General features: G+C 39.2%; 4 protein-coding genes and 1 pseudogene across 5 annotated transcripts; 2 read left to right on the top strand and 3 right to left on the bottom strand.

Annotated features, from left to right (window-relative positions):
• Positions 1 to 287: 287 nt before the first annotated feature.
• On the bottom strand, positions 288 to 1,492 carry LOC121780415 (V-type proton ATPase subunit G-like). The gene is made up of 4 exons (XM_042178046.1): positions 1,412 to 1,492; positions 1,005 to 1,110; positions 809 to 909; positions 288 to 674 (listed from the first exon to the last, which is right to left on the bottom strand). Exons 2-4 carry the CDS (start codon positions 1,090 to 1,092, stop codon positions 531 to 533), a joined length of 333 nt encoding a protein of 110 aa, XP_042033980.1. The 5' UTR covers positions 1,093 to 1,110; positions 1,412 to 1,492; the 3' UTR covers positions 288 to 530.
• A 2,460-nt stretch (positions 1,493 to 3,952) lies between these two features.
• Positions 3,953 to 7,119, bottom strand: LOC121782079. Its single transcript, XM_042179783.1, has 2 exons — positions 6,604 to 7,119; positions 3,953 to 6,016 (listed from the first exon to the last, which is right to left on the bottom strand). The coding sequence occupies exon 2, from the start codon at positions 5,969 to 5,971 to the stop codon at positions 4,124 to 4,126; it is 1,848 nt and encodes a 615-aa protein (XP_042035717.1). The 5' UTR covers positions 5,972 to 6,016; positions 6,604 to 7,119; the 3' UTR covers positions 3,953 to 4,123.
• Positions 7,120 to 8,378: 1,259 nt separating this feature from the next.
• LOC121782069 lies at positions 8,379 to 9,836 on the top strand. The gene is made up of 2 exons (XM_042179771.1): positions 8,379 to 9,459; positions 9,534 to 9,836. The coding sequence occupies exons 1-2, from the start codon at positions 8,551 to 8,553 to the stop codon at positions 9,798 to 9,800; spliced, it is 1,176 nt and encodes a 391-aa protein (XP_042035705.1). The 5' UTR covers positions 8,379 to 8,550; the 3' UTR covers positions 9,801 to 9,836.
• Positions 9,837 to 9,891: 55 nt separating this feature from the next.
• Positions 9,892 to 14,232, bottom strand: LOC121782052 (transmembrane 9 superfamily member 1-like). 2 transcript variants are annotated; one of them, XM_042179766.1, is made up of 13 exons: positions 14,085 to 14,232; positions 13,865 to 13,964; positions 13,321 to 13,513; positions 13,118 to 13,222; positions 12,996 to 13,013; positions 12,820 to 12,914; positions 12,572 to 12,724; positions 12,212 to 12,346; positions 11,886 to 12,052; positions 11,360 to 11,454; positions 10,878 to 11,251; positions 10,369 to 10,642; positions 9,892 to 10,294 (listed from the first exon to the last, which is right to left on the bottom strand). In XM_042179766.1, the coding sequence occupies exons 2-13, from the start codon at positions 13,937 to 13,939 to the stop codon at positions 10,227 to 10,229; spliced, it is 1,752 nt and encodes a 583-aa protein (XP_042035700.1). In that variant the 5' UTR covers positions 13,940 to 13,964; positions 14,085 to 14,232; the 3' UTR covers positions 9,892 to 10,226. The 2 variants fall into 2 exon arrangements, with proteins under 2 accessions (XP_042035700.1, XP_042035692.1); XM_042179758.1 differs by having other exon boundaries at positions 13,865 to 14,231.
• Positions 14,233 to 15,170: 938 nt separating this feature from the next.
• On the top strand, positions 15,171 to 17,854 carry LOC121782043 (annotated as a pseudogene).
• Positions 17,855 to 18,091: the final 237 nt, after the last annotated feature.

The following is an 18,091-nucleotide window of genomic DNA, read 5'->3' as shown; positions in this document are numbered from 1 at the left end:
AAACGGCAAAAAAATGAAAACAGACGAAAAAAATGACAATCTTTAGCATTTGATATCAGACTAATTAAATTATAGTAAAATTTAAATTATGTCCATGTTTTGAGCGATCTAGAGGATCGACGTCGTGAATGCTCTTATTGTATAAAGGATGTACGGAAGAGAGAATATTAGTTTATTTGATTTATTTCTTTGTAATTTTAGTTTGAAGTTTATAGTTAATCGAAACCTTTTTATTTACACCATGGAAGTTCAATGGGAAATGTATGAATTTGAATTATAAGAAATACTGTACTAATATATTTGATAAATTTCAATTAGAATTGCAGGTCATAAGAGACCAAAAGATCATGACATAAGTATTGAAAAATCCTACACTTAGCTCAATTTATTGTTGAATATGATTCCAACACAGCATTTGAAAGCCTATGCTAGCTAGCAGAGTTCAACAAAACTACAATTTTATGAAGAAATTAAAATAATCCCAGACAGTTCCATAGAACTTGTTTATCAAAACCCCTCATCCTTACACATCAAGATTTGACAACAATTATATGCTTGAGAAGCATTCTCACAACCTCAGGGGATACTTTCCCTCCAATTTCCTTCAAGCTTTTAATCTTCGCCTCCGTCTCCACCTCCAGCCTTTTCACTGTCGAATCCGAGCTCCCAGAAGACTGAACACACGAGAGAGTAACACGAACATAAGAAATATTCCTAAAAGATCTTTTATTTGAGTCAAAATGTGTAATGTGTTCATATTCAAACTCAAATTCAACAATATATATCATTTAAACTTTTTATAGATTACATCAGAAACACTCTTTTGGTACTCGGCTTCCATTTGGGCCTTGTACTTGGCGACTTCCCTATCCGCTTCCTCCTTCGCCTGCCTCAACCGTGCCAATTTCACTGAGAGATCATGGATTCGAATTCGGACAATTGTTAGACTGTAGTATTTGTTTTTTACAAATGTAAATGTTTTCTTAAAGTAACAAAAGGCCTACAGTTTCTAGCATCCGCCACAATCTGTTGAGCCTCGTGTTCTGCGCTAAGCAGCATCTGAATGCTTCCATGCGCTCTCGTTTGATCCATCGCAGAATTTTAGATGATCTGTTGAATATCGAGAGTCGAAATTATTCAACACATGTGACGTGCATTGGTAAAAATGGAAACCAATTTATTTAAATATATTTGTTCATTCTTGATTTTGCATTTTTATGGTGAATAATTTTACAAAAATTATGGCAATTTCTATCTTGCTAGATTTCTGAAGAAATGAATAAAATAATGATGCTTGAATGAAGATCAGATATGTTTCATTCACGTGATGTAAACAAACCTTAAATTTATATTCAGAATGAACAGATGATTAAAGGAAATACAGTATATTGATTGGATGAATTACGATTACCTGAATAATAGAAATTTGCAGAGGGAATGTTGCTATCTTCCTTTCAAGAAATGCAAGAGAAAACAAAAATGTTCAGGAACGTCTAGTGTGGATTCTATTTTTCTTGTTCTTTTTTAATTCTTTAAATGTTTAATAACACATATACTAATAAAATGAAGCACAATATTGAATACATTGGTAGGAAATTTAGGATCTAGACGACCAAATCTATAATTTTGTTAATGTTCATTTGACAAAGTCAAGTTTTGTAGACCACAAAAATCGAGATGATTAATACCAGTTTCTGAAATTAGTACGATTTAATATTATCTGATCAATATTATCATATATTGTTTTCTAATCTATAAAAAATTTACCCCACAATCAGTTACTCCCACCACTACAATACGTACGACGACCACGTGTTTTTGGCATTCATAGAATTAATTTTATTATTATTAAGTCAAGTGAAAGAGCGATAGAAGCTCCATTTGCAAAGCTATAAAATAGGCCATATAGAGTATAAATCTTGACTTTATAACTAATTAGCTCAATAGATAAAAATCTGGAATCTTGAAAAAAATTCATTTTTGACTAGGTCACAACTATTCAGTTCATAACTGGGGCAATCAATTTCTCTCACAATTTTATTTCCACCATATAGATAGTAGTATTTCATAGTGTAATTTAATACTACTATTGTGTAGTACCATCATTATTGTATGATGGTAGCCTTCTTTTCAGACTATCAATTATTTAATTAGTTTTTTGGATATAAATACCCAAACTAATTGCAATTAAGGCAAAATTGTATGCATAGCAATTGCCAATTGAGGAAGTATGGCTGTTAACACTACCACTAAAATTTGCTTTTGGGCTCTCTTCTTGTTCGGTAAGAAAAATATGACACTGTCTTTCATATAAATGTGTCAAAATAATTCTAGCAATATTTTTTGTTTTGTGAGTTTAGGCTCGGACCAGACCCTTGGGGCTGAACCGGGCAAGACCACATTTTTAAGGCGCGGACATATTACTAGCCCGGTCTAACACACTCTGCATAGTGGAGCTATTTTTACATGAAATATGTCTCTTTTGTTCACTCTCATTTTGTTATTTTCTTGTTTTGTTTATTAGACGAGTATACTATTTTTCTTCTTTTTGACGTTTTTTCACTGAATTTCATCATAAATGTTTTAATGAACCACGGTTCTTGAGTTTGCAATTTCTCCAATCCGGATTATTTAGATTTTTCTTTATTGCATTATTTATTTATTTAGTCTAATTTGTCACACTCTCTAACACACTTCATTGATATTGTGTTAGTGGCATCAAATGTGGAATGCGGAAATGTAAGAGCTTGCCCTTTATATATTAATGCATTAACGATGTTGGTTACATGACCTGCCCATCGTCTGGTGTTGAGAAACTTGCGCCAGTTTGCAACTGCTGTTTAGCCGCACCTGGCTGCAAGCTTTATCGCGGCGACGCGACGTTGATTTGCACCGCAACTTAGGACGAGTTGTTCTGCCCAAAATGATGTTTCGTCTCGTATCCCAATCAAGATTGCTAGTCTTGTGTGATTGAGAATTCTTTAACGACAAGATTCTTAAATTATACATGCCGGTAGTCTGTATTTGAAATACGAGACGAAATAGAAATCCTTGAGTAAATAAAATATTGTATTTGCTTGAAAGTAAAGTAATGTTGTTGTATCCTCTATGGAGTATATACAATAATACAAGTGTAGTGTGACTATTTGTAATTAATATTATGAAAACCTTGATTTAAAAAAATGTCTTATTTGTAGTTAAAAATACTTCACCTCAGAATAATTTAAGTTTGTTTTAGTGTCCTATCTCTCTCTCACACGGTTAGTATCGCAGCATTCTAAAATAATGGAATAATTTTAAAAGGAAAAGAATGTATGCTTTGAGGGAATTTGTCTTGTTTCATAAATTTGAGAGAGGGGCTGCTCATGCCAGCTTTTGGACTCCCCTTTACAAGTAAGGGTTCATTTTATAAGAAAATAAAGAGAAAAAACAAAAACACATGAAGATTTCTGACATCTGTTTTTGCAGGTTCTGTCAGATTTCAAGGTACTGATTCATTAGAAAGAATAAGACAGAAAAATTGCACATGTTCACTGCTACAATTTTCTGCATATTAAATTTTCTTGAAAATCAACCTACTAAATAAAAAGGGAAAATTTACAGTTACCTACCAATCACCTTAATTTTCTACCACATCTGTTAAGATTATTGTAATAAAAAGGCCAAAAAAAAAACTAAAGCTATTCAAGAATATGTGCATATTCAACTTTTCTCATCTAAGTTATCAAAAGCTTCACACGGGTAGGGTCCGAGCCGGATGTAGTGGCGTTGGCCTTGGGTTCTGTAGTCACGAACCAACAAGCCCACTACGAAAAATCGACTACTAAACTATCCCAAGAAAGCAATCTTAGACAGCCTGGAGCAACTCTCACAGCAAGTCTTGGAAGCAATTGTTAAAGACATGACACACAGAGAAGTGCACAAGTTTAAAAGCATGTAACAAAGCTATGAATTTGGTAGGCAAAAATTAAGAATCTTGAAGATATCTCAATGTAGTATTCTACAGTTATACTCGGGTAAAAAGGATAATTCCATATACACAAGTTGAGAAGCAGTGTGAAAGGGCAAAATATTTGTGGAATATCACAAAGTCTTGATAGCTGGATCCCCGTGTAAGAAGGAACTAAGTTAGCTGTTTGTAGCCGAGGTGGAAGCAATCGAGCCCTCCCTCAGGCTCCTTCCTTTTCAAAGAGGCCGCATACCAAGCTTCTTGATGCGTCATACGCTCATTAGAGAGAAAGGGGAAATACCTAGGCCCCTCACTCTTGCTCCCATTTGCTGACAAGAGCTCTTCGGTCTTGGCCTCGAGTTTTGGGGCAAACGCGGCCATCTTGCTACTAGTGCTCTGCTCATGGACAAACTGGCCCGTATGAGGGGCGTTGTATGCTCCCGGGAAAATGCCATGTTCATGGAAATATCTGTCGTAGGGCATGGGGCCAGATGATAGGATATGTCGTGGTACGAGCTCCATTCGCTGGAGATATTGCGGTGAAGCCATTAGGGTATGGTCAGTGTTATCCATATGTTGTATACTGCTAAAATCAGATGAATAAACGTTCCTGTTGAAACTGAAATCAGACGACAACTCAACGTTTTTTTTGTTTCCATGGAATTGACCGAGCCAGTGGTTGTTGCTGGACCTCTCCGTGTCCAACTTCAAGTCTCCCAACGATGATCTGTCCAATTTAGGTTGAGGAAGCTCTTCATCAGCCTCGTAGAGGCAATTGAGATCGATCCAAGGGCTCTTGGCTTGCTCCGTTGGAGTCCCATAGGCAGGAATATCTTCTTCAACAGCAATGTTGAGGTCGATGCCTTTGAAGCCCTCAAGGTCTTTTGTCCCGTGATTCGTGGAGCATCTTCTTCCATCTGAATTCTTTGTGGAACGAAAAGCGCTTGTTTTGGAAGTACCCTTCCAGCCTAGGCCGCCTTCGAATTCCAAAGGAATCATAGGCAGTCTGCTACTTGGTATTCCGGCTTTTGCTACGACGCGTACCACACCGTGAGACGAGACACAAGGCAAAGCCGGCTGAACACAGTTGTCCTGCGCATTCGAGTTTAAGTCTTTGTTGAGATCAAATCCAGTAATAGCCTTATCCTCGTCTTTCACGGATTTCTTACAGCGTTTCACCATCGATGAATCTGCAGATTCGTCCACCCAAAGCTCCTCCTTGTATTTGTCCATTACCTCAGATCCCGTCTCTAGTGATTTGCCTTCCCTAGACATTTCATGCCTCATCGTTCTTTCTCCAGAGACGCATCTCACGTCGTCACTCTGTTTCAGAAGTTGTCCTTCTTCCGGACTTGCTGCCTCGAGATCCCTGCTCTCTCGCTTGATCATCGATGAAGAATGATTCCCTCCCAACCACAAAATCTTCACACTACTATTCCTAGCATTCGCGTTTCTTCTAGCCTTACTCGCCATTTGAGCAGATACGCCCGATTCAGAACTGGCAGTTACCTGCTCTTCCGGGCTGTGATCAAAGTTCGAACTTTCCATCGAGCTCCCACAATTCCTAAACAAGTAAGCATCTTTCGAGGTCTCCTGATAGCTTTGGTAGGAGAAGGAAACAGGAACCACGACAGGTAAAGAGTTCGAACACGAAGATTCAGTCCCGTGTTGGGATTCTTGCACCACCGTATTCGTGCTCAACCCATCCTCACCACCAGCCACACGATAGCTCTGTTTCTTCTTCGCCATACCCCTTTCAAGACTCCAATTCCTGGGAGTTAAATGCGTCTCCATGCTAATCTCACTATTCATCCGCGTAGAACCAACTTCAACGGACGATGATTGCAGATCAGCCTCATGGTATTTCGAGCTACCCTCGAAGGCCAGAGTCGACCCGTGTCTACTCTCACTACCCGCTGATTCAAACCCTTGTTCGCTCGACAGTCTTGACAGTGAAAACAGCCTCTTCAATGCTTCCGGAGACGCATTTGCACGCATCGTCTCCTCATTTAGGTCAGCCATATGTCTCTATGCAGCAACTAAAAATTCAAGCAAAAAGATCCATTCCTGCAAAAAGTGCATCAATCAAAAGACATCTCCAACAGCATAAAAACAAGAAAGTTTGTTACTTGAAGGCCATTGATCTGTCTTCTTTCTAATAGAAACACAATTCATTTAATATCAAAACTAGTTGGGGTTAATTATTGAAGTTAATGCAACACAGTAGTAGCATACAAAAACACAACCAACCAATCAATTTCAAAAATCTCAATCTATCTCAAACAAGCACTCTAACAACATTAATTAGACTAAATAAGAACTGTATAATTCCTACAAGAACCTTAATTTCACAAGAAAACACCAACATCAAAGCCCCTCATTTTCCACTTCATAAGTTGGAGACAAAAGACTTAACAAACAAGATGAGATTCTTGAAAAGCGAACAACGTAGATCCGAGAGGAGAAAATAAAGAACAACTCAACCAAAACCACAAACATTCCAAGCATCAACACAATTCTCAAGATCCAACAAGATTAGATTTTGACTGCAAAAATCAACAAAACATAAAAATCCCATTTTTCAAAAGCCCAAGAATCTTAAACAGGAATCACATTCTCTGCAACATAAAGCAATATCAAGGTTACCCACAAACCTGAGCTAGAGAGAGAGAGAGAGAGTTTGCAAGGTCTCAGCTTTTCACTGAGAGAGGTGAAGTGAAGGCAAGTGATGTTAAAAAAATAAGGCCCAGATAAAGGTCAGAGGCGGAATACAGTATTAACAAATACTACTATGAAATTCCTATCAACCAAGAGTAAAGAAGCTATCACCGAGAAGAAAGAGACAGATTTGAAGCGATGGGAATATGGAGAGAGACAGAGAGAGGGAGCAAGTAAATAAAAACCAGATCTTGTAAATAAAAACCAGATCTTTAGGAGAGAGGGGAGAGTTGTCTGGTCGTGAAAGGAGTGGGGAGGAAAGGGATGGGCATCAACCCGACCCGACGACTGTGTCTGTGTCTGTGTGTGCGTCAGAGTCTTAGGGCCCACTAAGGAGTTTCAGTGAGGGAGGGGTGTGGGGGACCCAGCTAAAACGATGTCGACATAGGAGAAAATTGACTCAAAACCTTGGAATTATCAAATCGTCATAATACAGCAAGAAGAATCAATGAAGTGAGAGGTGATGTTGACTTTCACATCATCACCCCCACACCAAATCGATACATTATAAAAGGAAAGAGTTAAATTATTGCGTGATTTGGAGCATAGAATTGCTGGAGATGTGGTTTATACAACTTGTTCAACCACAAAAAAAAAAAAGTATTACTCCATAAACAAAATAATATACGCAAAAATATTTTTACCTACATATATTTGCCTACAGTTTAACTGATAATGCTACTACTCACAAGGGTGCTCATTTAGATTGTTCTATATACTATTTGCAACACTTTGTTGAAAATTTTTACTACAATAGTATTTATGTTACTGTCTCTTTTTATCACCTATTTTATCTTTTTTACTACTCCATATTTTATTCTTTCTACTTAATTTTTAGAAATCAACTTGAGTGAGATAGAGAGAACTTTATCTATCATTTAATTTGTTAAAATTGTCGAAATCCCAAATCGGATGCACTGCCTATTCATTGCATTTGAACTTTAATTTCGCACGCACTTTAGATACATGCACACACATATTTATGTAGGTGGGGGCCATGCAATGAGAGATGTTAGCGAGGCACCCTTTATTATATCATGTTTTAACTAGTGCAACCTGTTTTTCTCTTGACACCATTAATTTAATGCTGCGTATCCCTATTAAGGGAAATTTGGCAAAATACGACATTCTTACCTAAAAAATATTGATTCTTGTGGTGACACAATTGAAAAGATTTGATTTTGGGACAAGAGTTGTTTGATTGTGGTAGCTGTACTGGATCTAGATAGTAATTGGGCGACACCTCAATAAATATTTCGATCCTTCTTCTTCCAAATATATTGTCGACAAACTTTATCCCTTTCTAGATATTTAATAATGAATACATACATACCTGAAAAAGGTTGTAAGCACCTTTTTTAAATTATTATACTAGTAAAATCGTGAAAAATAATTTGTATGGTAAAGTTCAATTCGAAGATTTATCTTCTCAAATACTCCCTCCGTCCCATGCTACTCGCACTTTTCATTTTAGGCCGTAAATTTGAGATTGATTTTTTTGTGTAATTAAAAAAAAAATTTAAGTTTAATGAGACATCACTTAATAAAAGAGCTCTTAACTTAAACTAACATATTAATTAAATGCATTAATTCTAACTTAAATTATAAATAGTGTAAGGACTTTGTGACGAGCCGAAAAGCAAACGTGCGAGTAGCACGGGACGGAGGGAGTAGTAAGTAGTAACCCACGTGCAAAGCAGAGCTCCCGCCGCCGACAGCAATGGATAACGCAGCAGAAACCGACTCATAGATTCCTGCAACAACATGCACAACGCCACGTGTAACAAACTCCCAAACTTTCCTCTCAATTTATACCAATTCAAACCGATGAATATATCCTCCAACAATTTTCGTTTCTGAGAATCGAAAATCAGGAAAAAAGAATGATGAATTTTCTGGCATTAGGTCTTGTTTTAACCTCGCTAGTAACCGCAGGTTTTTTCACCCCAACTCCACAGAACCCTAAATCGAGAGATGATGATAATGTGATAGTGAGAGACGGCCACCGAGTTGTGGTGGTCGAGTACGAGAAAGACGACGGCAACACCAAGGTTCTCATCTCACCTCCCGAGAAATCAGAGTTTCTTGCAACCGCAAACGATAAACTGAACGAGAAAATGGAGGGAGCTCGTGATGAATTGGGAAATTTAGTTGAAAATCAAGAAGATCGCAAATTCAGCCCTCGGGAGCTCATTTGCGATGCCTACGGGAAGTGCAAGCACAAGATCGCTTCGGCCTTCGAGAAGACGAGGGAATCCGCGGCCGAAACGGAGGAGGCCGCCAAAGACAAAATTCAAGAATCTAAGGAGAAGGTGAAAGATGAGGTGGTGGAGAAGGCGAGGAGAGTCAAAGACACGATTCAAGAATATAAGGAGAAGGTGAAGGATGAGGTGGCGGAGAAGGCGAGGAAGGAGCTGAGGGAGATTTTGAGGCATGCGTGGGAGGTGGCGGGGGATGTGTTGGACTACGTGGCGCCCAGGGAGAGGCTGGGGGCGGCGGCCGGGGTGCTGCATTTGATGGGGTTCGCGGCGGCTTACGGGATGGGGGTGTGGATCACGTTCGCGTCGAGCTACGTGCTGGCGGGGGCGCTGCCACGGCACCAGTTTGCGGTGGTGCAGAGCAAGATCTATCCGGTTTATTTCAGGGGGATGGCGTGTGGTGTGGGGATGGCCTTGTTGGGGCATTTGGTGGGGCGGAGGGATCCAGCCCCGGTGTTCCAAGGGTTGAACCTCGCGGCCGCGCTCGGGATGATCCTCGTGAATTTGAGGTGGCTGGAGCCTCAGGCGACTAAGGTCGGTTAGGTTGCATGTTCGTCTACTCATTTGTGTGATTGGGTACTGATTGCATTTTGGTTGTATGATTGCAGGTGATGGTGGAAAGGATGAAGAAGGAGAAGGAAGAGGGCACCGGACAAGCGGTGGAGACGTGCAGGAAGGCCGGAGAGTCCACCGCTGAGACGGCAGGCAGAGTTCCAGCTAGTGAAGCAGCAGCAGCAAGGTCTCAGATCATCCAATTGAGCCAAACTCTTGAGAGGCTCAACTCATATTCATCTTTCCTCAATGCTCTAACCCTCGTGTCGCTGACCTGGCACCTCGTCCACCTCGGCCAGCGTCTGCACGCGGCCACCTGTTGAGCTGCTCGTCTGTGTAGATGAAGTGTAATTAGATGATCAGGGATTCTACTTAATATATGTAGACATATGTTCTTCTACTAACTCTACTGGATGAAACAATAGTGCCATATTTTCTAGATAAATAGTTTGGCATGTCAAGATTTCAATGCAAACATATCAAGAATTGGTAGCTGATCTCAATCATAATTTGGTAACAATGACAAGACTCTATATTAATAGAAATGAGGGAGTAGTATAAATGGCCTATGCCACCAAAAATTATACAAGCTAATACACACATTTTGAGGTAGTAGTGAACTCTCACTACCCATTCCTTCCCTGCAGCAAAAACATTTCCCAGCTTCCTCCACAACGGTTAAATTTTGGCGAGTCTCCGGCTTCGTGTAAGCTAATTTTCTGAGTTAAAGGACTGCATATAACTGAAGTTCAGTCACACTTGATGTTTCTGTAGATTCTCCTGACAAACAGATTTGAGCCTAGATATCCTACAGCGCCTGAAATACGAGTGCTGATTAGCAAACTGAGTGTCACTGTTGTGCGAAGTGCAATGCGGAAGAGGGGAACTTACCACATAATATTCCTAGACCGAGGCAGAACATCAACGTGTATCCGAAGTAGAAGCTGGTTTGGAAAAAACCGGACATCTTCGTCTTAACATAGTAGTAGTATATGGAGTAGACAAAGACGTACAGAGCAGTGGAAGCCGCTGAGAAGAACGAAGTCCACTGCCACTGGTAGTTCTCAGCGTTCAGCAGAAAATATGTCCCGACAATCGTTACGCAGACGGTGACGATGATCAGAATCACAAACACAAGCAACATGAAGCCGTACACATAGTAGACCTGCCAGTGGGAAACTGGATTAGGATCTCTACAGCAGTAGATAGACAGAGTTGTGTAGAAGAAGCCCAATGGTATGTAACCAAACAAGATGATACAGAAAAATCGAGTAAATAGATAGAAATAGCCAAGTAACTTGACCTAAGGACTAGAAAGCAAAATCATCAATCTAGACAGAAAAATCTTCACAATTCTCAAAGGAAGAGGTACTGGCTAAAAATATAAGATGCGGATTTACCTTGTAATTCCAGAAGGAAGTGAAGACAAAATACATTTCGATGAAAATGCTTCCGAAGGGAAGTAGACCTCCCATGAGAGAGATGATTGAAGGTGTGAGATACCACTTCTTCTCTGGAATTGGACGAGGGATTGTCTTCACCCGGCAAGGGTTGTTTGGAGCCCCACTCCAGTTTCTTCCAACAACAGTTCCAAGAAGTGCCAGAGGAAAAGAAATAAATGCCCACATGACAAAAACAACGACCATGGTACCGAAGGGAATGGCCGCTAGAGAACCATAGAATATGGCAACTGTGTTCAATATCAGACCAATGCCAAAACACAAGAAGGGGAAAAGCGATGCCGTGAGGATCATTGACTTTATCCAACTTTTACCTAACATAACCAAACATAAAAATATGTTAGTCACGTAAATTTATTGGCAAGCAAGCATTGAAAAATAAGGATAATTTTTGGTAGGGAGAAGTTAAAACGATGACATACCACCATGGCGGGAATACATGCCTCCACTCACATAACCAGCAATAAATGACGTAAATGCGTAACATACAATAAATGTCGTGACAATTGCTCCTCTCCTAAGACACATAAAACGTAGCAGGTAAGTACTTACAAAGAGATTACATGTTTTGGGGCACCTAAAGGGCATTAAGGAACAGAAAATGGACAAACTAACAGAATTAGCACTTAATTATGATGTCGTGCAAAAAGAAACTATCTAAAAAAGGAGATGAACTTCAAATACATTAAGAAACTGTATATGCGTATAACTAATGAAATGTAAAACCATGTTATTCTTTCCGGATCCTATTTATGCAGAAGTTTCGAAATAAACAATGCTTTTCTAAGGCCCTCTTACTGAGGCTTAGCCTCCTAAAATTGTCACAGGCAAGCAAATTTCATCATTAGGATCCACACATGCATAATTTTGGCTTAACAGGTTAAGACAATCAGCTGGTTTCGTTATAACGCACTAAAATGAAGCAAGTTATATGTGATTCTCACATACCCTATGTACAACATTCCGACAATTGCTAATATGATGACAAGAAGTACAAGTGTTGCTAGCTGAGCACCAGTGCCAACAACAGCTGAAAGCACAGCCAGACTTTGGGTAGGCCGAAACACATCGCCATGGACAAGTTTCCAACCAGATTCTTCATTTACATCCCGTTCCTATAAATAAAAATGTATATGGCATTACTAGTGTTTCTCAATTAAAAATAACCGCCTACAGGTTCCTAATAAATCATGCCTTGCTCGAACTGTACTCTATTACAAAATGCTGCTAGTGCACAACTTCTATGGAAAGACATGACAAATAGAAAGTATTACCAGTGTCTCCAGATCATCATCTTCCCGGGCATATTTAGCATAGTCGTTCCGCAGAGTGCGCATTAATATCATTGAGACCAACCCAGTAAGGAAAATTACCATCATAAAAGAATTGAAGACAGAGAACCAGTGAATCTGCAAATCAGAACTCTTCTATTAGGTGATAACTGAAAAAATGTTTTTATTCAGAGTCAGAGAACCACTAGCTCACATTAACTTCACTGTAATTTAACCCTTATTATCACAATCTTTCGAGACGATTCTTATATGGAGTAAATTGTGAAATTTCCCAATGACATTGACATCCTGATAATTACAAAAGGAAACATCCCAGGAAAACCTGCGGATTTAAGCAATCACCTGGTGCTCAAAGAAAGGATAGTCTAAATAGACATCAAAACGGCGTGCAAATGAAATATTAGTTGGAATCCATTTAACAGAGTAGGTCATTTCCAGTACTCGACCCTCTTCAAGTGGCTTGGCGTTTTCTTGGGTAAGATTTATATGAATGATCTGCAACCAAAAGTAATCAGTTGAAAGAGTAAAGATTATATTCAACTGTGCTACAGCTAGCTACATGGTTCAAAAACTTGAAATTTGAAGTTTACCTGGTTCTCATTGTAGTGGATGACAAGATTCTTGTGTGTTAAAAGCACGTGTCTATTATCATGGGTTCTGTCAGGGAGCGTCTCACCAACAAAACCTTCATGAAAGAATCGGCCAATCATTCACAATTGTGCATAGTCCCTTGCATATAAAATTCATATAAATACAAAGAGCATACCCCATAATGGCAAATCATCTGATCAAATGAGCCGTCAGTGCACACAGAAACTCAAGTTAGAAAGGGACCAGAACTTAAGAAAAATTCTGCAGTATTAGATGCAATAATCATGACAGGCATACCCATAAAAAACTCAAACCAGTAAGAATTATCAATTGCATCCTTAAACTGTTTAACCTTCGTCCCTTCTAGCTCAATTTTGCAAATTGAAGTTTTCTCCACATCTCCTGTAAATAGATAAACAGCACATGTATCAGCTAAAGAGTACATTCTAAAAAAATTAGAAAGTGAAATGAAACACCATAGCAGACTAACAGTATATTACTCTTAAATTTTATTTCAATTTGACTATCAATAAGCTCATTCCCTCCGAGGACCTCGCCGAGCCCACCCCATTTATGACCCGGATTGCCCTTGGGGCGGCAAAAGGGGAGGCTGTAATAGTTGTAGGTTTCTTGAGGATTGTTATAAGGTCCAACCTTGTTCACCCATAAGGTGACAGCTTCATTATCCTGATACTGCAGATTACATAAAGACATCACCAAAAATCAGAACTCGAAATGCAAGAGATGCTATTTGCACTAGATCATATAGTGAGTAGATCTCGAAAATGCAAACTAGTAGAAATCTAAACACTTTTTCCATCCACACATAAAGGACTAAAATGCAAAGCATCATCAACACTCATTAAAGGCTACAGATAACATTGCAAGGTGAGCTACCGTCTCTTATCATTTAAATGGATAGCACAACATCAAAAATAAGTAAAACTTATATGGCATAGGGCAATCAAATCGAACAATGTGTACAAAACAATAATGAATTAAATCATAAATCAAGTTGAAATGTCTCATTAGCAATTGAATCACCTTGCCCAGAGATGAGGCGACAAAGAACGCGAACGACAATACGAAGACGAAGAAGAATCTGGCGGTGGAGCTCATCGCCTCCTTTCTAAATCAAGAAAACCTAAAAATGTAATTTGAAACGAAATGGAGAAATTTTTCTCAATCCCACTTGATTCTAAATCCCGGAATTTCAGATCTTAAGAGAAAAAACGTATCAGAGAATTCGATTTGAGTCAAAAACCTCAGCTCTTCGTTCGATCCAATCTTCAAGCTTGATATTTTCTACTCAATTTGATAGTAATTTCAGAAACTTTGGGGATTGAGAAAGAAAATTGAGCAAATATTGGGTTTATGGTTGACCCTGAGCGCGACTGTGTGAGTGTGTGGGGTGTTTGATGCAACCATTTTATCTGTCCTAATTAATTAAAAATTTTTTAATAAAACACACATTTTTACTATATCATAGAAACAAATAATGCGCAAACCAGAATGTATAGCACAAAATTATTTTTATTATATGGATAAAGAAAGCAAATTAATGCTTGTATCTATTTATTTCTCTATAATGATCTATTAATAGTACTACTAGTTGGTTGGATTGGCTATTGAGTTTGGTTAATTGGTTGGATCAATTATTTTAGTTTCAAATTCAATCGAATTACTTTATTTTCTATCAGTATAAACAAGTTAAAATTTATGATTTTATTAATAATCCATAGCTAGTTAGTTAGTTGACCTAAAAGACTCCAATAACGAAAAATATCTCTGAGTACATACTTGTTCTCGTATCCATTATTAATAGTTTTAATAACAGATGAAACACGGATTGCAGTGCAAAATGAGATTCACATGACGCTTTTTTTAAAAAAAATTCAACGATGCTAAAAATAAGACGGGAAAGTATTCGACTAAGATAGCGACATCAACTTTTGAAAAAAAAAATTATAATCTGAATCCATTCATCACTTAATTTTATCACCGCAACCAACATATAAGTTGAGGAGTACCCATATGCCATATGCGTGTGTGAGTGCGCAGTTGAAAATATTTTGATTAAGAAAGCTACTACTAAAATTTAAAATATAAAAATATTCCTTCCGACTATCAATAAATTCTTATTTGCTTTTTTTATTATTTTTAATAATAATCCCATAGTTTTAATTTATTTTTTATTAAAATTTCTTAAAATTCATGTTCCTTTGTATAATTGTATTGGTAAGGATGGAGTAATAAATTTGAATGAAAAGCGTAAATTGATAAACAGCAGACAGTAACAAGCTTCTAAAGTCAAATTGAGAAACTTCGTTTTCACTACTGTTGCGTTGACTTTAACATTTACAAAAAGAGCCTCAAAGAGCAAAAAAAGAAACAACCTAAAGGAGCAATAATCAAAACCCCCTCTATTGCAAAACAGCCCCCGCTCTATCAAAACATTCGACATCGACCCCTCCTCCTTCCCCCAAATCATCATTTCCGCACACCAGCATCAGCTGATCCTCCAAATATCTCTGCAGCTGCCCTACCTCCAAATCCGGTTGCTGGAAATCCGCTTCTTTCCTCATAGGTAACGGCGAAATATTCAACAATCGGAGTTAATTACGCACATATACACGCATTCGTATCGATTATGTATTCAATTACTACTCAATTAATTACTGTATGAATCAATTTAAGCTTCGATTAAGCTTCGGTTCAAGTTTAGTGATTCATTTTCCCCCAATTTTGTAAGTTGCTGGAGTGTCGGAGAGGTTTGCTTATTACGGAATAAGTTTGAATCTGGTGAGCTATCTGACCGGAAATTTGGGGCTTCCGACCGCCACCGCGGCCGCGATTCTCAACGCATGGTACGGAACGTCGGCGATTTTGCCGATTCTCGGCGCTTATGTGGCGGATGCGTTTTCCGGCCGGTTTCGGATGATTTCCGCCGCTTGTGTGCTCCTATATAGCGGTTAGTTCCAAAATTTTAAATTGAATTTCCGTAAGCATCAGCAGTGGCGCGGAATTCTCGGCGGAATTCTGCGCGGAATTCCCAAAAACACCTCATGCCACGTCATACTCATACGGACTTCCCACTGCACTGTCACGTCATAAGGAATTCCCACTGCACAGTGGCGGACATCCCCAAGGACATCCCGAAAGACTTCCCACAATTAAAAAAATTCACAAATTAAATAATTTCCGAAAGTAAGAAATTTACGGAATTAAATAGTCGACACGAATACGGAGAAAATGCAACCACTTTATTTAAAAAAACATACTTGATTATAAAAAAAATACATAATTACTAAAAAAATTACATTATTAAAATAAAAACCGGCTTCTCACTCCCCGACATTTCGGCACTCCCGCCGACGGGAAAATAAGGCGTCGGTGACTCGCTAGTGGCGGGGGAATCGCTATCGTGGTGCTCCATTGTTCTTCGAAAGAAATGTATTTTTAGAGAGAGAGATATTCGTTAATACAAGTGGTGCGAATGAAATGAAGTTCAACGAGAAGTATTTATAGAAATTTAAAAAAAACATTTAATGCAATAAACGGGAATTTCGCGCGGACGCCCGTGGGAGTCAACGCAATGGCAGACGTCCGCGCAGCGTCGCGATGGAATTCCGCGTAAACGCCGTGGAACTGCAGTGTCCTCGGCGGAATTCCGTATCCGTGCATACCATGCACAATGGCGGACGTCCGCCGCGGAATTCCGGTACGCCGGTTGGAATTCAGTCGGGACGGGCGCCATTGCTGATGCTCTTAGGTACTATTGTATCCGTAAATAAAAAATAGTCTTATTTTTTCATTTTGATTCGTCCACCAGACTAGCACAATTTATAATAAAACGGGTGTGTTAATTATCTAGATGGTTTGTTTAACCATAAAAATAATCTCATTTTACATTAAAACGAGTGTCGTTCATTACTGGAATGAGATAGCATAAATTTGTATCAGGTTTCTTGACAAAGCATTGCTCGAACCCGATGGTTTAACAGCCGGAGATGTCGAAGATGCAAAATCGATCCTCAAACTTGCTCCGATATGGTGCTCGTGCCTCGGGTACACGTTCATCTACGCGCAGCTATCAACTCTCTTCACCAAGCAAGCCGCCACCTCGACCGCCACATCACCTCCGCCTTCTAAATCCCGGCTGCCTATCTCCAACACTGCTTCATCGGCGGCTCCATCATCATCTCCCTCCCAATCTACGACCGCGTCTTCGTCCCCATCGCCAAATCCATAACCAAATGCCCCTCAGGCATCTCGACCCTCCAGAGGGTCGGGACAGGGCTCGTTCTCTCTCTCATCTCCGTAGTCTTCGCGGCCGCTGTTGAGAGGAGGCGCCTTGAAACCGCCCGAGACCACGGCCTTGTGAACGAGCCAGGGGTCGTGGTCCCGATGAGCGTGTGGTGGTTGGCGCTGCAGTACGTGCTGTCGGGGTTAGGGGATGCCTTTGCAATGGTTGGTCTTCAACAGTTTTTCTACGATCAAGTTCCCTTAGATCTTCGAAGTGTTGGTCTTACTCTGTACATTAGTATTCTTGGCACACAACCTTGTAAGTAGCTTCCACGTGTCTACGATACAGAGTCTCACTGCCGGAAATGGCCGAGAGGGGTGGTTTTCCGACAACCTTAACCGTGCCCACCTCGATTACTTCTATTGGCTGCTGGCAGGGCTCAGCTTGGCTGGATTCGCCGCATTTGTTTGCTCCACGGGATCTTATGTTTATAGGACACGAGCCATTGTGTCGTATGTAGACTAGTAGTGGACCTTTTTCAATCAGGGACGGACGTAGAAAAATATTAATCCGGGGCTGGTGGTTGTATTAATTTACAGGTAAGTTAGTGTTGTTTAATTTATGTCTGAAAATGTAATAGATGGAATCACACGGAATGTAATTTAATGTCTTAGATTTATGTAGGTGTCTCCTCCTTTTGCGCATGTTAATTTGTAGGAGTAATGATAATATATTGTGGTGAATATTGTTGAATTGAATCGAAGGATATTTCTTATTGATAGTATGAATCATGGAACGCACATGCTCTTTATATAGGCAGAAATCATCTTAATATATGATATGTTAATGAATTACTACTATATTTTACGTATCTATTCAAAATATATCCATAATCCATTCCTATATCTTTGTGAGTTATAGCAACATCAATTATTTTAGGTGGTTGCCCGATTAATTCAAGTTCATGTACTTTTCCATTTAAAAATTTTTGATCGATATTTGTGACCGACAATAATGGTAGGATC

This window comes from Salvia splendens, chromosome 2 (genome assembly GCF_004379255.2).
Source record: "Salvia splendens isolate huo1 chromosome 2, SspV2, whole genome shotgun sequence".
Classification (NCBI taxonomy): domain Eukaryota; kingdom Viridiplantae; phylum Streptophyta; class Magnoliopsida; order Lamiales; family Lamiaceae; genus Salvia; species Salvia splendens.
Note: the sequence above shows the minus strand (reverse complement) of the source record. Positions and strands in the feature narration are given on the sequence as shown.